Source organism: Antechinus flavipes, chromosome 3, assembly GCF_016432865.1.
Source record: "Antechinus flavipes isolate AdamAnt ecotype Samford, QLD, Australia chromosome 3, AdamAnt_v2, whole genome shotgun sequence".
Lineage (NCBI taxonomy): Eukaryota > Metazoa > Chordata > Mammalia > Dasyuromorphia > Dasyuridae > Antechinus > Antechinus flavipes.
The window spans coordinates 554,084,790-554,101,648 of record NC_067400.1 but is presented as its reverse complement, the minus strand read 5'-3'; the positions used below and the strand labels follow the sequence as shown (position 1 = coordinate 554,101,648).

The window sequence follows — 16,859 nt, the reverse complement described above, 5'->3', positions numbered from 1 at the left end:
ATTTTTCCTTTATCACTTTTATTTGTTTCAAAATCCCTTTTGAGTTCTTCTATAGTTGAGACCAAATCTTATTTTTCTTGGAGGATTTGGAATGTAGGAGCTTTGACTTCTGAGTGTATGTTTTAACATTCCTTATCACCAAAGTTACTTTCTATGGTCAAACTTTTTCTGTTGTCTGCTCATTTTCCTAACCTATTACTAGGCTTTTAATTCTTTATTAAAGTAAGGCTCTATTTCTAGGGTGGAAAGTGCATTGTCCCAAGCTTCAAGCAGCTGCTTTCAGAACTCCCACTAGGGACCTGACCACAAGCACTCTTTTCTGCCTTGGAATTGTTAGGACTGTCCCTGCCCGCTGCAGCTGTTAGATCTGGTGTGCTAAAGCCACTGAATCCTGCTTTGCTGGCACTGGGGTGGAAGCAGGAGCCAGGGCTACACTTATGCAGGCTGTGCTGTGCCTGAGTTCTTGATTCCCACTTTCTTGCCACAGACCTTTCCTTCTGACCTTCCAGGACCTCTTCAGTGTTTCTGGGCTGAGAGGTCTGGAACCCACTGGTTCTGTACTGATCTGGTTCTGAGTTTCCTAGACTCATTCCTGCTTTGCTTTGCTGGGGCCAGGGCTGCACTGGTATCGTCTGCACTAGAACTGCCTGAAAGATATTCTAAATTGTTCCTTTTTGATTTCCATTTAGGTCCATCGCTTTCTAATTTCCATCATGAGGACAAAAGAAGATTCTCATAATTTCAAGGACAGAGCCTGAGTTATCAAATCCATCCTGTTTCCTTTTAATGGGAAAATATCACTTAGAGAGTAGCCATAAGTAAGCTCAGCTTAAGATAACCATGTCAACCTCCAATATCACTTCCCTGCACCCGCCCTCCTTCCTGCTAATGGGAATCCCGGGCCTAGAGCATCTGCACATCTGGATCTCTATTCCCTTTTGTTCAGCCTACACCCTGGCCCTGCTGGGTAATTGCACTCTGCTCTTTGTCATCTGGACAGATCCTGCCCTCCATGAACCCATGTACCTCTTCTTGGCCATGTTATCAGCCATTGATCTTGTTCTCTCCTCCTCTACCCTTCCCAAGATGCTGGCAATCTTCTGGGTGAATGACCATGAGATCAGTTTCCACGCCTGTCTAACGCAAATGTTCTTTCTCCATTCCTTTTCCATTATGGAGTCAGCCGTCCTCCTAGCTATGGCCTTTGACCGTTTTGTGGCCATTTGTGAACCACTGCGCTACGCCACGGTGCTAACACGGCCGCTCATTTCCAGAATTGGAATGGCAGCTGTAGCGCGGGCCGTGGCCCTCATGATCCCTCTCCCCTTCCTGCTGCGGCGTTTTTCCTATTGCCGGAGCCGAGTGATCGCCCACTGCTACTGTGAGCACATGGCAGTGGTGAAACTGGCCTGTGGCAACACACGGTTCAATAATGTCTATGGAATTGCAGTAGCTCTGGTCATCGTGGGCTCGGACCTGCTTTTTGTGGTCCTCTCTTACGCTCTGATACTGAGGGCAGTGCTCAGACTGGCCTCTCAGGAGGCTCGGTACAAAGCCTTTGGAACCTGTGCCTCCCACGTGGGGGCCATTTTGGCTTTCTATACACCTGCTGTGATCTCATCAGTTATGCACCGGTTGGCCCGCCATGCTGCCCCCCATGTCCACATCCTTGCAGCCAACTTCTACCTGCTTCTCCCACCCATGGTCAACCCCATCATCTATGGAGTCAAGACAAAACAGATCCGTGAACGAGTCATGGGTCTCTTCCAAAGAAAAAAAATCTAGATGGAAGCCAGTGAGTAGATCATGGAACTATATGGGAGAAAACAAGACAATCCTTCCACCTCAGGATCATGAACTTAGTCCATCAATGGGAGAAGGGAAGAATGACTGGTCTCAGATTATATGAAGAGAAACACAGCCTCTACATTTGGTTCAAATACTAGCATCCTTCTCCTTTGAGAAATACCAATCTGGTGTAGAAAAGACAAAGTCTCAGACTAATGGGAAACGCTGAATATACACTTAAAGCAGAAACATAAAAATATTTTCCAAATGACAATCCAAGAAGCACAAATTAGCAAAATGATAATAAAAAGTTAGAGAAATGTAGCTTTTTATTGCCTGGCACAGGCCCAGTTCCCCTCTCCCTCCCACCTCCAATGGTCTTTTGATATCCTTGATAAAGAAAGATTAGGTGTCTTGTCCATTCATTTAGGACATACTTTCCAACAAATCTTCATTCAGCACTAATTTTTCACAGTGATTCGAGTGTGAGGAGAGGGAATAGCAACTTGTCCCTACCCTCCATGAAATCACAGTTTGCTCACAAGGCATACTTTTAATATACTGTCTCTGGAGCAAAAACAATCTCTCCTGTAATGGACCCTAGAGATTTTAGAAATTGTTAGAAAACTAAACAGGAGATCAAAAATTCATGAGGAGGCAGTGATAGAAACAAAGATAATTCTCCTTCCTTAGACCAACTGCCTTCCTTCCTCATTTCCCCAAGTCAGCCCAGTAAAGGGAATTGTGTTTCAGAATCCCAACGCATTTCAGAAGTCATCTGAGTTCATTTTACTTTTGAATGACTTGAATTTTTGGACATTTTTACTTTATCAAGTTAAAAATCTCCCTGTCTATAACTTGCATACATTGTATCATTTTTCTTAACCAAACAGAGCAAATTTTCTCTTTCTTTCATAGGAGGAATTTTCAGACATTTAAAGACAATTATTATTTCTTCTCATGAGTATTCTCTACTAAAGGATAAAGAAAATATTTGGCATTGAAGTTGGACTCTAGCATTTGCAAATCATTTTATGTAATTTCTTTTGAGACACAATAAGACTCAGAAATAAGTATCATGGTAGTATTAATCTCAGTTTTACAAATGAGGAAACTGAGGCTCAAAGAGCTTATGTTTCAGCTTTTGTCCAAGTGCCAGAGGAAATTTGAATTGCAAACCTTTGTAACTCCAAGTCTAACACTTTTTTTTTTTTTTTTTTTTTTTTTTTTTTTGTAAATCATGCTTTCTTGTGGTGTTTGATGTGATATAGTCTCTAGTTCCCTGTTACAAGTTATTCTCCTGTGAACTTGGTTTGTATCCTTTCTGGAATGAGGGATTTAGAAGTGAACCCAACCTCAGGATCATAACAGAGTACAACTTTACACAGTCAGTTCTTTAGACTTTGCTTCCCTTAAGGTAGGATTATATTAATGTTTTTTGTCTGCCATGTTTTTTCCAATCCACTAAAACTGCTGGCAAAGATTACTCCATCTCCTATATGACTCATCTCATGGTCTTTCAATCTTCCCATTCTGTAAGTTTTTCTCAAATCCCCAACTCCTCATGTTTCCTCTTCAATTCCAACTCATCTGTGGAAATGGAAACTCATTTGTTTTCTTTTATACATTCTCTCCTGAGTTTTTTAAGTCTCTTCCCCTAATTCCATATTCATTTTATATATTATGTCTTCCATCTCTCCTAAGTGACTATGACATCAGCCAAATTTGGACTATGTGTTGTTGTTTAATCATTTCTGATTCTTTGTGACCCCATTTGGAGTTTCCTTGGCAAAAATATGGCCTCATTTTTCAGCTCATTTTACAAATGGGGAACTGAGACAAAGTGGATTAAATAACTTGCCTGAAGTAACACAGCTAGTAAGCATCTGAGACAAGATTTGACTTGGAAGATGAGTTTTCCTGATTTCAGACCCATTACTTCATTCACTGTGCTACCTACATACTTAAACCATATGCAAGCAATTCTCTTTTCCCTTCTGAGATAAAGCAACAAATCAACTTACATTGACAAAGTGGCTACTATGTACCAGGAATTGTATTTGGTGCTAGTAATACAAATACAGAGTATAAAACAGTCTCTAGGAATTTACATTCTCTTGAGCACACTACAAGTACATGTGTAAGTATAACCAGAATAAAAATAAAATGAATAGATACAAAATAAAGTAGCACAGGTAGTTAAATATAAAGTAGTAGGAAAAGGGAAATTAATAGTTGGGGAGATCAGAAAATGTTTCATGTAATAAATGATACTTGAGCTTTCCACATGAAAGAAAAGAGGTATTCTAAGAGGGGTATCCATTATTGCAATCCATTCCATTATGAACTCTTAGAGGGCAGGAATTGTCTTTTATCTCTTTTTGTAATCTCATTTCTTAACACAGTTTTTGACATATAGTAAGTACTTAATAAATATTTATTGACTAACTAATGTAAACTGAAACAAATGTTTTCTAGGCATAGAGGATAACCAGGCAAAAGGTATATATTGTTTACAAACCAGTTTGATTGAATCACAACATTCGGGAAAGAGAGTAATATATAATGAAGCTGGACAGACTCATTGAGGTCTAACTGTGAAGCACTTTAAATGCCAAACAAAGAAGTTCAATATGGTATCTTAGAAGCAGTATAGAGCAACTGAAGTTCATTAAATTGGGGGTGTGGTGGTGATAGCCATGGGCAGATCTGTGCTTTAAAAAAATCATTTTAACAGATGGAAGATGGGCTAGACTAACAAGAGATTTAAGGAAGAGAAAACCCAATCAGGAACCATTGCAATAAGCAATGTGAGAGGCCATGAGGTCCTGCACTCAGGTGGTAGCTGTGTAAACATGAAGATGTGGTTAGATGTGGAAAACGTCCCCTAGCTAGAAATGAAAAGATCTGGCAACTGATTGGGTGTGAGATTAGGGATAATAAGAGTTGAAGGTAATCCAAGCTTCTAAACCTGAGAAACTAGAGGAAGGATGTTGTCTGCCAAAAGTAGGAAAGTATGGAGGAGGATGGGTATGGAAGTAAAGATAAAGGATTATTGTTTTAGACACATTAAATTTAAGATGTCTCATGGATTTCCAGTTTAAAAATGGCTAACACACAGTTGGCAATGAAGAACTAAAGATCAGAAAACTGGGGCTATACACACACACACACACACACACACACACACACACACATATGTGTTCCTGAAAGAGCCTAGCAAAGTTTTAAAAACTCTACTAAGATGTGTATATACAGAGAATCATCTATATTCCATATATATGTAAGTATACATACACATAGAATTGAATGTGTATTTCATATCACATGTGTGTATACAGACATGTATGTGTGTGTGTGTATATATATACATATACATTTGTCACCAATACAAAAAATGACAGTTATACCAATAGGAGTTAAATTACCAAGTGAGAGCATAATGAAGGAAAAAGTTCAAGGACAGAGTCCTGAGGTACCCTCACAGATAAGGAATATGATCTAGATGAATAATACCATAAAAGAAGCTGAGAAGGAACAATCAGATAGGTAGAAGGAAAACCAGAAGAGAATAGTATCATGAAAACCCAAAAAAGAGACAATATCCAAGATAAGCCATCAACAACATCAACAAACATTAAACTTTTAAAAAGTCAAGATAGTATAAGGAGTAAGAAAAAACCATCAGATTTGACAAATAACTGACAATTTTAGAGTCATTTAATTTGAATGATAATTCCTCCTTACAATATGATATTCCTTTGTCCAATTCTTAATCTTCTACATCACTAAAGTTACTTCCATTTCCTTTCAATAATTCCCACTCCTTCCAATTGCCCCTTGTGGCTCTGCACCTCTGAAGGCCTCCCAGGGGAGACCTTGCCTTACTTAGTCTCCCAAGAGAACTATCTTGAATATATGAGATCACTGGGCTTAGCGGATCCCTGAAAAGGCTTCCAGGTGTCCCAGACCATGTGTTCATTAGGAGCTGCAGTTTGGCCAAAAGGGGCTCATGCCTCAAGCAAGCTCATATCTCCCAGAACTATTTAACTAAGAAGCAATAGGGAGAGAACTGCCTCTTTTGGAGGTTTGTTTTGCTATTTTTCAGTAGTTTCAAATGTATCAGGTTTTGTTTTGTTTTTTAACATACTCCTGATAATTAGGTTTATATCATTATGGCCCTTTTTATGTCATATTATTCCCTTTAACTGTTCACTGAGGTTCTTTTGTTAGTGTCTTTGTATGGTAGGGTGAGAATCCCAAACCAAGACTGCAGATCTAATAGATAATACAATTGAAAAACTAGGGGAAAGGTCCCAAGTGGAGTAATGTCCCCAAATCCTCAGAGATAGGGTGATGGAATAGATATTGTCTTGGACCTATGACTATATCAGTATAGGTATTGCCCTTTCTGGTACACCAAAAATCTTGAGCTAGAAAGAACTTCAGAAACCAGACAATCCAAACCCTTCATTTTACATAGGAAGAAACAGAGGTTCAAAGAAGTTAAATAAATACCTTGCCCAAAGCACAAAGATAATAAATGTCAGAAATGGGATTTGAATCTAGGGCACTTGACAATAGCTAGTTCTCTCTGTTCTGTGATGTATTTAGGATATTCACTGATAGCCCCAATGAAGCTAGACCATTAATCCTGAAGTCAGGAAGATCTGAATTCAGATATTTCCTCAGACCCAAGGGTTTATGGGCAAGTCACTCAAGCAATGTTTGCCTTAGTTTCTTTATCTCTTAAAATGGGCATAATAATAGCACCTTTTCCAGGTTGTTCAAATGAGATATTTTTAAAGTACTTAACTCAGTGTTTGGCACACAGTAAGCACTTAATATTCATCTTCTTTCCTTTCTTTCCTTCATGCTGTCCCTGCCATCTTATTTTATACAAATCCTATAAATATAAAGTCCATAATTCCTTCATAGAAGATTTTTCCAAAACAAAAGACCAACTTGCAGTTATTTTAGTATTTCATGGAAACCAGTGAGAAGCATAGTTTTTTGTTTGTTTGTTTGTTTGTTTGTTTGTTTGTTTTTTCTGGTAGTCCTGATTCCTGCTACATGACAACTCATCTTTTTCTGGCCATACAGAAACCTTTGATAATTATTAAAAAGAAAGAGGGGAAAAAACTTTTGTAACATTTCCTCTAGAAGGGGCAGGAATGGTTTGGTTGAGTCCACATTAGACTTGTGGGGTTTAAACTGCATCAATCTTATGTAATTTTCCATTAGTGGCATTGAAGATAAGTCTAATAGGACAGAGGTAGAGAGGGCTGAGGAAATGGCCCAGAAATTGGCATTGCAGTTTGAACATTGGTCAGAAAAATGTTTTTTTTTTCCCTTTCTCTAAAACACAGGCTGAAAATGGAGAAGAATACCTTTTAAAAGTAGATTTTGCTGGAAGGTGGCTGATCAAATATTGAATTGTACTACTTCCCACTTCTTCAACTGGCTTCAAGTGGAGACTGTTTCCAAGCTCCTTTCATTATTTTGTCATAAACTATATTTTAGAGAACTAGCTTTACTCCTTATAAACTTCTGTGGTCAAACCAAGCATTTGTATTTCCTCATGTGCTTTGGTTCCAAGTTTGAGAACACAGAGATAGGGACTTCCGGTTAAGATGGCGGAGAGAAGGCACACAGCTGCATAAGCTCCGCGCTTTCTCTCACTATCCATTTCATTACAAGCCTCTGAATTAATGCTTGACTGAAAAAAAACCCACAAATAGTTACCAAGAGAAGCCATCCTTGAGATTCGCCAAGAAAGGTCTGTCTTTACTGGAGGGCTGGGACAGTTTTAGATCGGGCGCAGGCTGAGGGCAGCGGCAGGGAGAGCACGGGAGCAGACTGGAGAGGGGGTGGGGAGTGATCGCAGCCATCTCTGCCTGGAGAGCTTCGCTACAGGACTGGATACTTTGCTCCGGCAGCAAGTCAGCAGCCCAGCAGAGAAGCTAAAAACACCGGGGGTGAAGAATACAACCCCAAACAACTGGAGTCTCTCGGGACCTGGCCGCCCCCCCCCTTCTCCCCCCTCCCAGTGACTCAGCACGTTCTGGGATCTCAGAGCACAGGTGCAGCACAGTCCTGCTAGTGCCTCACTGCTGCCCCGGCAGTCTGGAGAGGAAGCTCGGTAACACACCCAGCCCCTCCCCCAAAGAAAGACTCCAGTTTTTTCTGTTTTTCTTTGCTAGTTTGTCTTTGATTATTAGACAGAATGAGCAAGAAACTGAAGAGGACTTTAACCCTTGACAGCTTCTATACAGATAGAGAGCAGACTCTAAATCCTGAGGAGACTAAAAACAGGCAGTCCCCAGGTGAATCCCCAAAGGAGGAGATCATCTGTTCCTCAGCACAGATGAACCTCATAGAAGTGATTAAAAAGGCTCTCACAAGGGAGCTAGAAGAAAAATGGGAAAAGGAGAGGGAGGCTTGGCAAAAGGAGAGGGAAGCTTGGGAAAAGGAGAGGGAGGCTTGGCAAAAAAGCCTGGAGAAAGTTAAAGAGAGAGTGGATAAAGAAGTAAAATCCTTGAAAAATAGGATTGGTGAACTGGAAAACAAAATTGATGAAATGGAAAAAAATTCCACAGAACAAAAGAACTCAATGGGACAATTAGAAAAAGATTTTTAAAAAGTGAGTGAAGAAAATACTTCACTGAAAATCAGAATTGAACAAGTGGAATTGAATGACTCGAGGAGACAAGAAGAATCAGTCAAGCAAATCCAAAAAAATCAAACAATGGAAAAGAATGTGAAATACCTTCTGGGGAAGACAACAGACCTGGAAAACAGATCCAGGAGAGACAATCTGAGAATCATTGGACTCCCAGAAAAGCATGATGAAAAAAAGAACCTGGACACTATTTTCCAGGAAATTATCAAAGAGAACTGCCCAGAAATCATAGGAACAGAGGAAAAAATAAACATTGAAAGGATTCATTGATCACCCACTTAAAGGGATCCTAAAATCAAAACACCAAGGAATATAGTGGCCAAATGCCAGAACCCTCAGATGAAGGAAAAAATATTGCAAGTGGCCAGAAAAACCCAATTCAAGTATCAAGGAGCCACAATAAGGATCACCCAGGATCTGGCAGCATCCACATTAAAAGATCGAAGGGCCTGGAATATGATATTCCAAAAGGCTAAGGAACTTGGTATGCAACAAAAATAACTTACCCAGCGAGAATGAGCATCTTTTTCCAGGGAAGAAGATGGACATTCAATGCAGTAAGCGAATTTCATCTATTTCTGATGAAAAAGACAGAACTTAACAAAAAGTTTGATCTACAAATATAGAACTCAAGAGAAATCTAAAAAGGTAAAGATTAATCTTGGGAACTATATTTTGACTATATAGATATATAAAGAATACATGTATACCTTGTTCTAGAAATTGATGTGGAAAGGACATTGTATCAGAAAAAGGGTAAAGTGGGGGTAGTACATCTCATGAAGAGGCATAGGAAACCTATTATATCTGAGAGAAAGAATGGAGGGGGATGAATATAGTGGGTATCTTACTGCCTTCAGAATTGGCTTTAAGTGAAAAATCTTAAGACATATTCAATCTATGGTGAAACTTCTCCCACCTCATTGAAAAGTGAGAAGGGAAAAGTGAAAAGGGAAGGAATAAGCTAAGAGGAAGGGAATATGGAAACTGGGAGGGAAAGGGGTAAGATAGGAGGAGGAACTCTAAGGCGGGGGGAGGGATACTAAAAAGGGAGAACTGTGAGAAGCAAGTGGTGCTCACAAGCTTAATACTGGAAAGGGGGGAAAGGGGAAAGAAGGGAGAAAAGCATAAACCGGGGTTAACAAGATGGCAAGTAATACAGAATTGGTCATTCTAACCATAAATGTGAACGGGGTAAACTCCTCCATAAAGAGGAAGCGATTAGCAGAATGGATTAAAAGCCAGAATCCTACAATATGTTGTTTACAGGAAACACACCTGAAGCGGGGAGATACATGCAGGTTAAAGGTAAAAGGTTGAAGCAAAATCTACTATGCTTCAGGTGAAGTCAAAAAAAGCAGGGGTAGCCATCCTGATCTCAGATCAAGCTAAAGCAAAAATTGATCTAATTAAAAGAGATAAGGAAGGGCACTATATCTTGCTAAAGGGTAGCATGGATAATGAAGCACTATCTATATTAAACATATATGCACCAAGTGGGGTAGCATCTAAATTCTTAAAAGAGAAATTAAGAGAGCTGCAAGAAGAAATAGATAGTAAAACTATAATAGTGGGAGATCTTAACCTTGCACTCTCAGAATTAGATAAATCAAACCACAAAATAAATAAGAAAGAAGTCAAAGAGGTAAATAGAATACTAGAAAAGTTAGATATGATAGATCTCTGGAGAAAATGTAATGGAGACAGAAAGGAATACACTTTCTTTTCAGCAGTTCATGGAACCTATACAAAAATTGACCATATATTAGGACATAAAAACCTCAAACTCAAATGCAGTAAGGCAGAAATAGTAAATGCATCCTTTTCAGACCACGATGCAATGAAAATTACATTCAACAAAAAACCAGGGGGAAGTAGACCAAAAAATAATTGGAAACTAAATAATCTCATGCTAAAGAATGATTGGGTGAAACAGCAAATCATAGACATAATTAATAACTTCACCCAAGAAAACGATAATAATGAGACATCATACCAAAATGTATGGGATGCAGCCAAAGCAGTAATAAGGGGAAATTTCATATCTCTAGAGGCCTATTTGTATAAAATAGAGAAAGAGAAGGTCAATGAATTGGGTTTGCAACTAAAAATGCTAGAAAAGGAACAAATTAAAACCCCCCAGTCAAACACTAAACTTGAAATTCTAAAAATAAAAGGAGAGATCAATAAAATTGAAAGTAAAAAAACTATTGAATTGATTAATAAAACTAAGAGTTGGTTCTATGAAAAAACCAACAAAATAGACAAACCCTTAGTAAATCTGATTAAAAAAAGGAAAGAGGAAAATCAAATTGTTAGTCTTAAAAATGAAAAGGGAGAACTCGCCACTAACGAAGAGGAAATTAGAGCAATAATTAGGAGTTACTTTGCCCAACTTTATGCCAATAAATTCAACAATTTAAATGAAATAGAAAAATACCTCCAAAAATATAGCTTGCCCAAACTAACAGAGGAAGAAGTAAATATCCTAAACAGTCCCATCTCAGAGAACACAGAGATAAATTTGGAAGCCTCGTGGAAGATGTAACCATTCTTAGCACAAAGGGATAAATACAATCTTTTTTAGTATTTCTTTCTAACTGGAGGCATCGTCTTGAACCATTCATACATTTCATAACACTTCCAAAGACAGTATTAATAGGAACTTGAACCTCCATTAGGCTTTTCTATAACAGTGAGGTACCTGACTCACTAAATATCAGGGGACCTTTTAGAGTTACAGTGACACATTATGTATCAAGTGAAAAAAATCTCATTCTGGGATCACCTTTTCTTAATTTTCTTTGTTTTCTTTGGTATGGTTTAGTAGTGTTCCTCAATGTGTGGGACAAAAAGACTTACCTAAATTGACTACTGCAGAGATCACTCATAGAAAGCAGAATTATTTATTAGAATCTTGAGAAGCAGACCCCATCCTGATCTGAGAGCAAAATTTCACAGCAGGATAGGGCCAGAGCCTTGAAAATGCTTACAGCTTTTACACATTTCAGACAAAGAACCTCCAAACTCCCACCCTTTATATGTTGTGATTGGCCACCTAAGTCTACTGTTCCCCTAGTTGGTCAGTGGAATGTAGTAGACAAGGTGATACACAGCTTCTTCTGCCACTTAGTCCAGGCCTTATCTAAAATCACGTGACTCTGAAGAAGCCGAAATTGAGACCTATAAGGCTTGATCTCTTTTAGAATCTCTAAGTTCTTCACCCACACATCAAGAATTTGCTATATATAGTGCTACAAGGGTTTAATAAAAATCTCAAAGAAAATTTAATATTTTTTTTGGATTCATTTTTAAGCCCAATAGTGTCTAATTTCGAGGAGAATTATTATACATTAAATGTTATAAATGTTATGCCATTTACATAGATTTTTAATAATTTTTTCAATGACATGTAAAAATAATTTTAACATTCTTTTTTTAAAAAAATTTTGAGTTCAGAATTTTTTCTCTCTCTGCTTCCCACTCTCCCTCATCTCTGAGGATGTAAGCAATTTGATATAGACTTTATGTGTAAAGGCATGCAAAACATATTTCCATTTTAGCAATGTTACAAAAGAAAACACAGATAAAAACAAAACAAAAAAACAGGAAAATTAAAGTTTAAAAAATATATATGCTTTGATCTACATACAGACTCCATCAGTTCTTTCTCTAGAGATGGATAGAATTTTTCATCATAAGTCCTTCATAATTATTTAGATCATTATATTCTGAAAATGCTTAAGTAACTCACAAGGTTTAAAAAAACATTGTCAATTATCCAGATGGAATGAAAAAAGGTATCAATAAAATGATGTCTCTAATGAGTAAAGAAGACAATGTAGCACAGCAATTGAGAATCAAATCTGAAGATACATTCAGCTGGATTTTTACATAAGAGAAAAATTCATAATAAAACTAGGGAGAGATATTCTAGATGATAAAATGTATAATTTTGAATATATCATTTTTAACATTTGCATAAACAAAGGGTGAATGTTAACTGGGGAAAATCTTTGCAGTAAATTTCTATGATAAAGATACAGTTTTCAATATCTACAAGAAATTCATTCAAATTTATAAAAATGAGAGTCATCTTTGTAAAAATGACTCAGGAAATGGGTCAAATCATACTAAAGTTTAAAAGAGAAACTAAGGCAGAACCCTGAGCCAAAGTACTTTATTAAAGTGCTACTTTAATAAGGAATTAGAGTGCCTCTCTAATGCAGTAGACTTCAGACCTTCCTTCAGGTCTGAAATAGCCCTTTCTTCCAGTGATTTATTTTATAAAGTTCAAAACCAGATTTATTACCTTAATATTCTAAAAATGGAGATATAGATATAGACATATACACAGAATCCCATTAATTGACATATTCTACATAACTTAAAATAAGCAAAAAAATGAAATGTCAGCACAATCATGATTTGAATGAAGCTGGGAATATCTCTGTTGACTAGATGGTCACTGGATGGATGAACTCCTCCTTAGGTTGGACAAGAAGAGACAGAGAAGCTATTATACATATGCTAGAAGAACATATTACAGGTTTAGGAGAGGGAGGAAAGAGGCCTTTCTGTGTCATACCCCACATGCTTGATTTGGTCATGAAATTTGAGAAAAACAAGATGAAGATAGCTATGTCAGTGTTCTTATAGTTACACAAATTCCATAGCTAGTAAACAAGTAGTGGACATTACTTCAAAGTTTGAGGCCTATCATAGAGCCTTTCTGTATTCCTAAGTGACTTATATAAAATATGAATTAATACATTGCTTACTTTTAAACCTATTATTAGATGATTGAATAAGTTTTACTAGATGAGTATCTTGAAAAAATTGCTAACAATCATTACCCTTTATAGAATCATAATAAAATAATTACTGGTTAGAGTTTGAATAGAGGTCATCAATTAATCATCTCTCTCATATCACTACTAAACTCATATCCCTAAGAGATCTGAGAAAGAAGATAAAGACCCAGAAACACAAAAATATTTATAAACATCTCTTTCTGTAGTGAGAAAATACTGGGAATTATGGAGATGTCCTTTAAATTTGGGAATGACTAAATAAATCATGGTACATTAATGTAATGTTTGTAAGAAATAATAAAAGATCGGTTTCAGAGGAACCAGGAAAGGAATAACCATTTGGGAGATGAAGTATCTTGATCCAGAAACAGCCAGAAGGTCAGTTTAATTGGATCATAGAGATTAGGAGGTGGGGAATAGGGACAAAGGACAGGTGATGATATGGTCAGAATCTATGCTTGCGGAAAGTGACTTTGAAAGTCTATATACCTTTATTTAAATATTTAAATATTCAAGCTAGAACCTCTCCCTTGATTCAAGAAGAAGATCCAGTATCAGGTCCATTAGGTCAAGGGAAAACGTAAGTATATCTCATGGTAAGAGGGGTGAGAAAAGGTGGAAAAAAAGAAGAGCCAATTCCTCTGAGGTAGTGGTAGGAGAAACAAATCTCAGTGTAGGAAAGGAAAATTCATCTCCTCTGACCTGCTTTGGGCAGAAAAGCTTCACCAGATAGCAGCCATGGAAAAAGATATATCAGGGCAAAGAAATGACACTGTCCTTAATTAAGAAGATCCAAGGCACCCTGGTTTGTAAGAAACCTGCCACAAATGAGTGTCTATGGGTTTAGAGTGGAGAAGAGAAGGGGTGGGCAGAACTGAATCCATTTGGGCTGAAAATCTAATCTTGATCTTTGTGGTTGTTGGAAAAAAGAGGGAGGATGTAAACATTTGGCCTGAAGAGTGAGACTGCCCAGAAGATAACTCTATTAATCCCCTCCATTCATTCCGGATCTCCTCCAACCAGCTGCTACTAAAAAGTCCGATCTTTTCAAATTAAACTTTCTCCCAAACTTGGGAATCAAACCCTGCCCCTGAATGTAGATTGTCGATCTTAAATCCCCTCTTTCCTCTCCACGTGATTCAGTAATGCTACGGGGAATACCAGCTGTTTCTTTTCATTTAATCCAAGTTGGACAGAAAAACAAAATCTAAATCTGCAAGAGTCCAGGGAAGTTCAGGCTGAACCAGTAAAGAGTGGAAGAACACCAGAGCTCGGGAAAGAGGCCGGGTGGGCAGAGGAGGAGCGTTAGGGAAGAGGAGGGTCGTCAGGGAAGAGGGTACTGGGAGGACCGTGTGAGGAGAAAACAAAAGACCGCCAAGGTTTCTTCTTTTCAGAGGAAGTCTAGCCAGGAAGATTAGGTGACTTGACTAAGGTCACCCAAGAGGAAGGAGAGGGACATCCATGCGTGTCCCCCACTGGGGGGTAATGGTGGAGAGACTAGCCTGAACCTGAGGCCGGAGGAAGGCAAACCGGGGAGTGATGGGCAATAGTATTCGCTGTGGCTAGTTCAGCACTTGGAGTGTCCCTCGTCAGAAGTGCTGAAGAAATTCAAGCTGGTACCTGTAGGACCATCTTTGTAAGTGGTGCATCCCCCAGAATCACCCAAAGTGGGAAGATAGGATTAAAATGGCCAAGCTAATAGTTGTTTAGGAGAAAGTCCTGGGAACTGGCCCTAACCATCTGGAAGAGGATGACCCTGAGGGAACTTTAGAGCTCCCCAGGGCAGCAAGACTGCAGGATAAGGGTCTCCCTCCCACCTACGAGCTCCCTTGACCCTTTTTTTAGGTCCCACCTTTTCCTCCTTCCTATTTCTTCCCTTATGACTCCCATTCTCTCTGGGCTCCCTCATCAATTCTCATGTATCTCTTTTATCCTTTCACAATGTCTCTCCTTCCCTCCTTATTATGTTCCCGCTACCTCTTCCCCTAGTTTTTAATTTCTTCCATGGAGTTGGGAGCAGGGATTGTCTTGGAATGAATTTAAGGACTTGAGGGAGAGATTTATGGCTGGGTAACTCAAGTAAGGTCAACAATCACCTACTATTCGCCAGATATTGGGGATACAAAGGCCAGGCCAAACCCAACCAAAATCTAGTCTTTGTTTCCAAGGAAATCAAAGTTCAATGTAGAAAAACAGCATGCAAACAGCTGTTTACAAACAAGGAGACATGGGGGGCAGGGGATGGAAATGTTAAACAAGGGGAAACTTTTCAATTAAAGAGGATATGAAAAGACTTCTTGAAGAAGACAAAATTGTAATTGGGACCTGAAGGAATCCAGAGTAAGCTGGAAGTGGAGATGAGGATAAATAGAATTCCTTGTTTTAGAGACAATCAAAGAAAATGTATGAAGTTGAGAGAAGGATGGATTACTTACCATTTTAAGGAAAGCTCCCTATATTCCTGTGATCTCTAGTGCTTTTTTAATAGAAATGGGGTTTGCATTTTTCAACGGCTTTTTCTGCATCTACTGAGATAATCATATGATTTCTGTTGTTTTTGTCATTGATATGGTCATTTATGTTGATAGTTTTCCTAATATTGATCAACCCTGAAATCTGGGTATAAACCTCACCAAATCATAGTATATGATTGTGTACATGATGTGTTGGTGTAATATTCTTTCCAGTATTTTTTTTTTTTTTTTTTTTTTTGCTGAGACAATTGGGGTTAAGTGACTTGCCAGGGGTCATACAGCCAGGAAGTGTTAAGGTCATATTTGAACTCGGGTCCACCTGATTTCAGGGCTTGTGCTCTATCCACTGGGCCACCTAGCTGACCCTCTTACCAGTATTTTCAAAAATCATTTATTAAGTCCCTGCCTAAAAAGTATGACCGGCATTGTGCCAAGTGTTTTATAAATATCTGTAAAAAGGCAGGGACTTCAGAGGTGATTTAATCTAACTCCTGCTCTGCTTGTTACAGATGAGAAAACTGAAGTCTTTTGAGATGGAATGATTTGCAAGTAACTGTCTTGGGTGGAATTTGAATCCAGATCTTTTGATTTCAAATTGTTGGGTAAGCGTAAGCTGAAGATTCTGCTGACAGAAAGGAAAATGCAAATATCTGGGCAGAAGTGGAAGGAGAAGGGAAGAGGAGCAGGACAACGGGGAGGACTGGGATTAGAAGGACGAAGAGGAGTCCCCACGCTTAGCCCCAAAAGCAGGGGGCTGCGCCCCGCCCTCGCTCATTGACTCAGAGTTCGAGGGGGTGTGGCCGAGTCCCTAAACTGCTTGCCCAGACACTGCTAGCTTTCTCTTTCTCTTTGCTCTGCTCTCAAATGGTCTGGCTGCGTTAAGTAAGATTCGGAAGCCGCGGGATGGGGACAGCCGGAAAAAAATTATGTGTTTTAGGGAGAGGGCGCGGGGCGGAGGACTCCATCGCAAGCGAGTCCCGAGGCCTGTCCAGTCTCCGAGGAGGAAATTGAAGCTTTCTGAGGTCTGATGACATGGCCCAAGTCCCTTGGGGGGGCTTCCAAAACTGGGCAGAGGAAGGCAGGGCGGGAGCCCGAAGCTGG

At 38.9% G+C, this 16,859-nt stretch overlaps 1 protein-coding gene across 1 annotated transcript; it reads left to right on the top strand.

The window, feature by feature from the left end:
- Positions 1–693: 693 nt before the first annotated feature.
- Positions 694–1,843, top strand: LOC127555291 (olfactory receptor 52K1-like). The gene has a single exon (XM_051987519.1). It carries the CDS (start codon positions 841–843, stop codon positions 1,783–1,785), a length of 945 nt encoding a protein of 314 aa, XP_051843479.1. The 5' UTR covers positions 694–840; the 3' UTR covers positions 1,786–1,843.
- Positions 1,844–16,859: the final 15,016 nt, after the last annotated feature.

What these genes read in the sequence shown, in the direction of transcription:
- LOC127555291 (XM_051987519.1), top strand. Translation starts at nt 841, where the DNA reads ATGTCAACCTCCAATATCACTTCCCTGCACCCGCCCTCCTTCCTGCTA.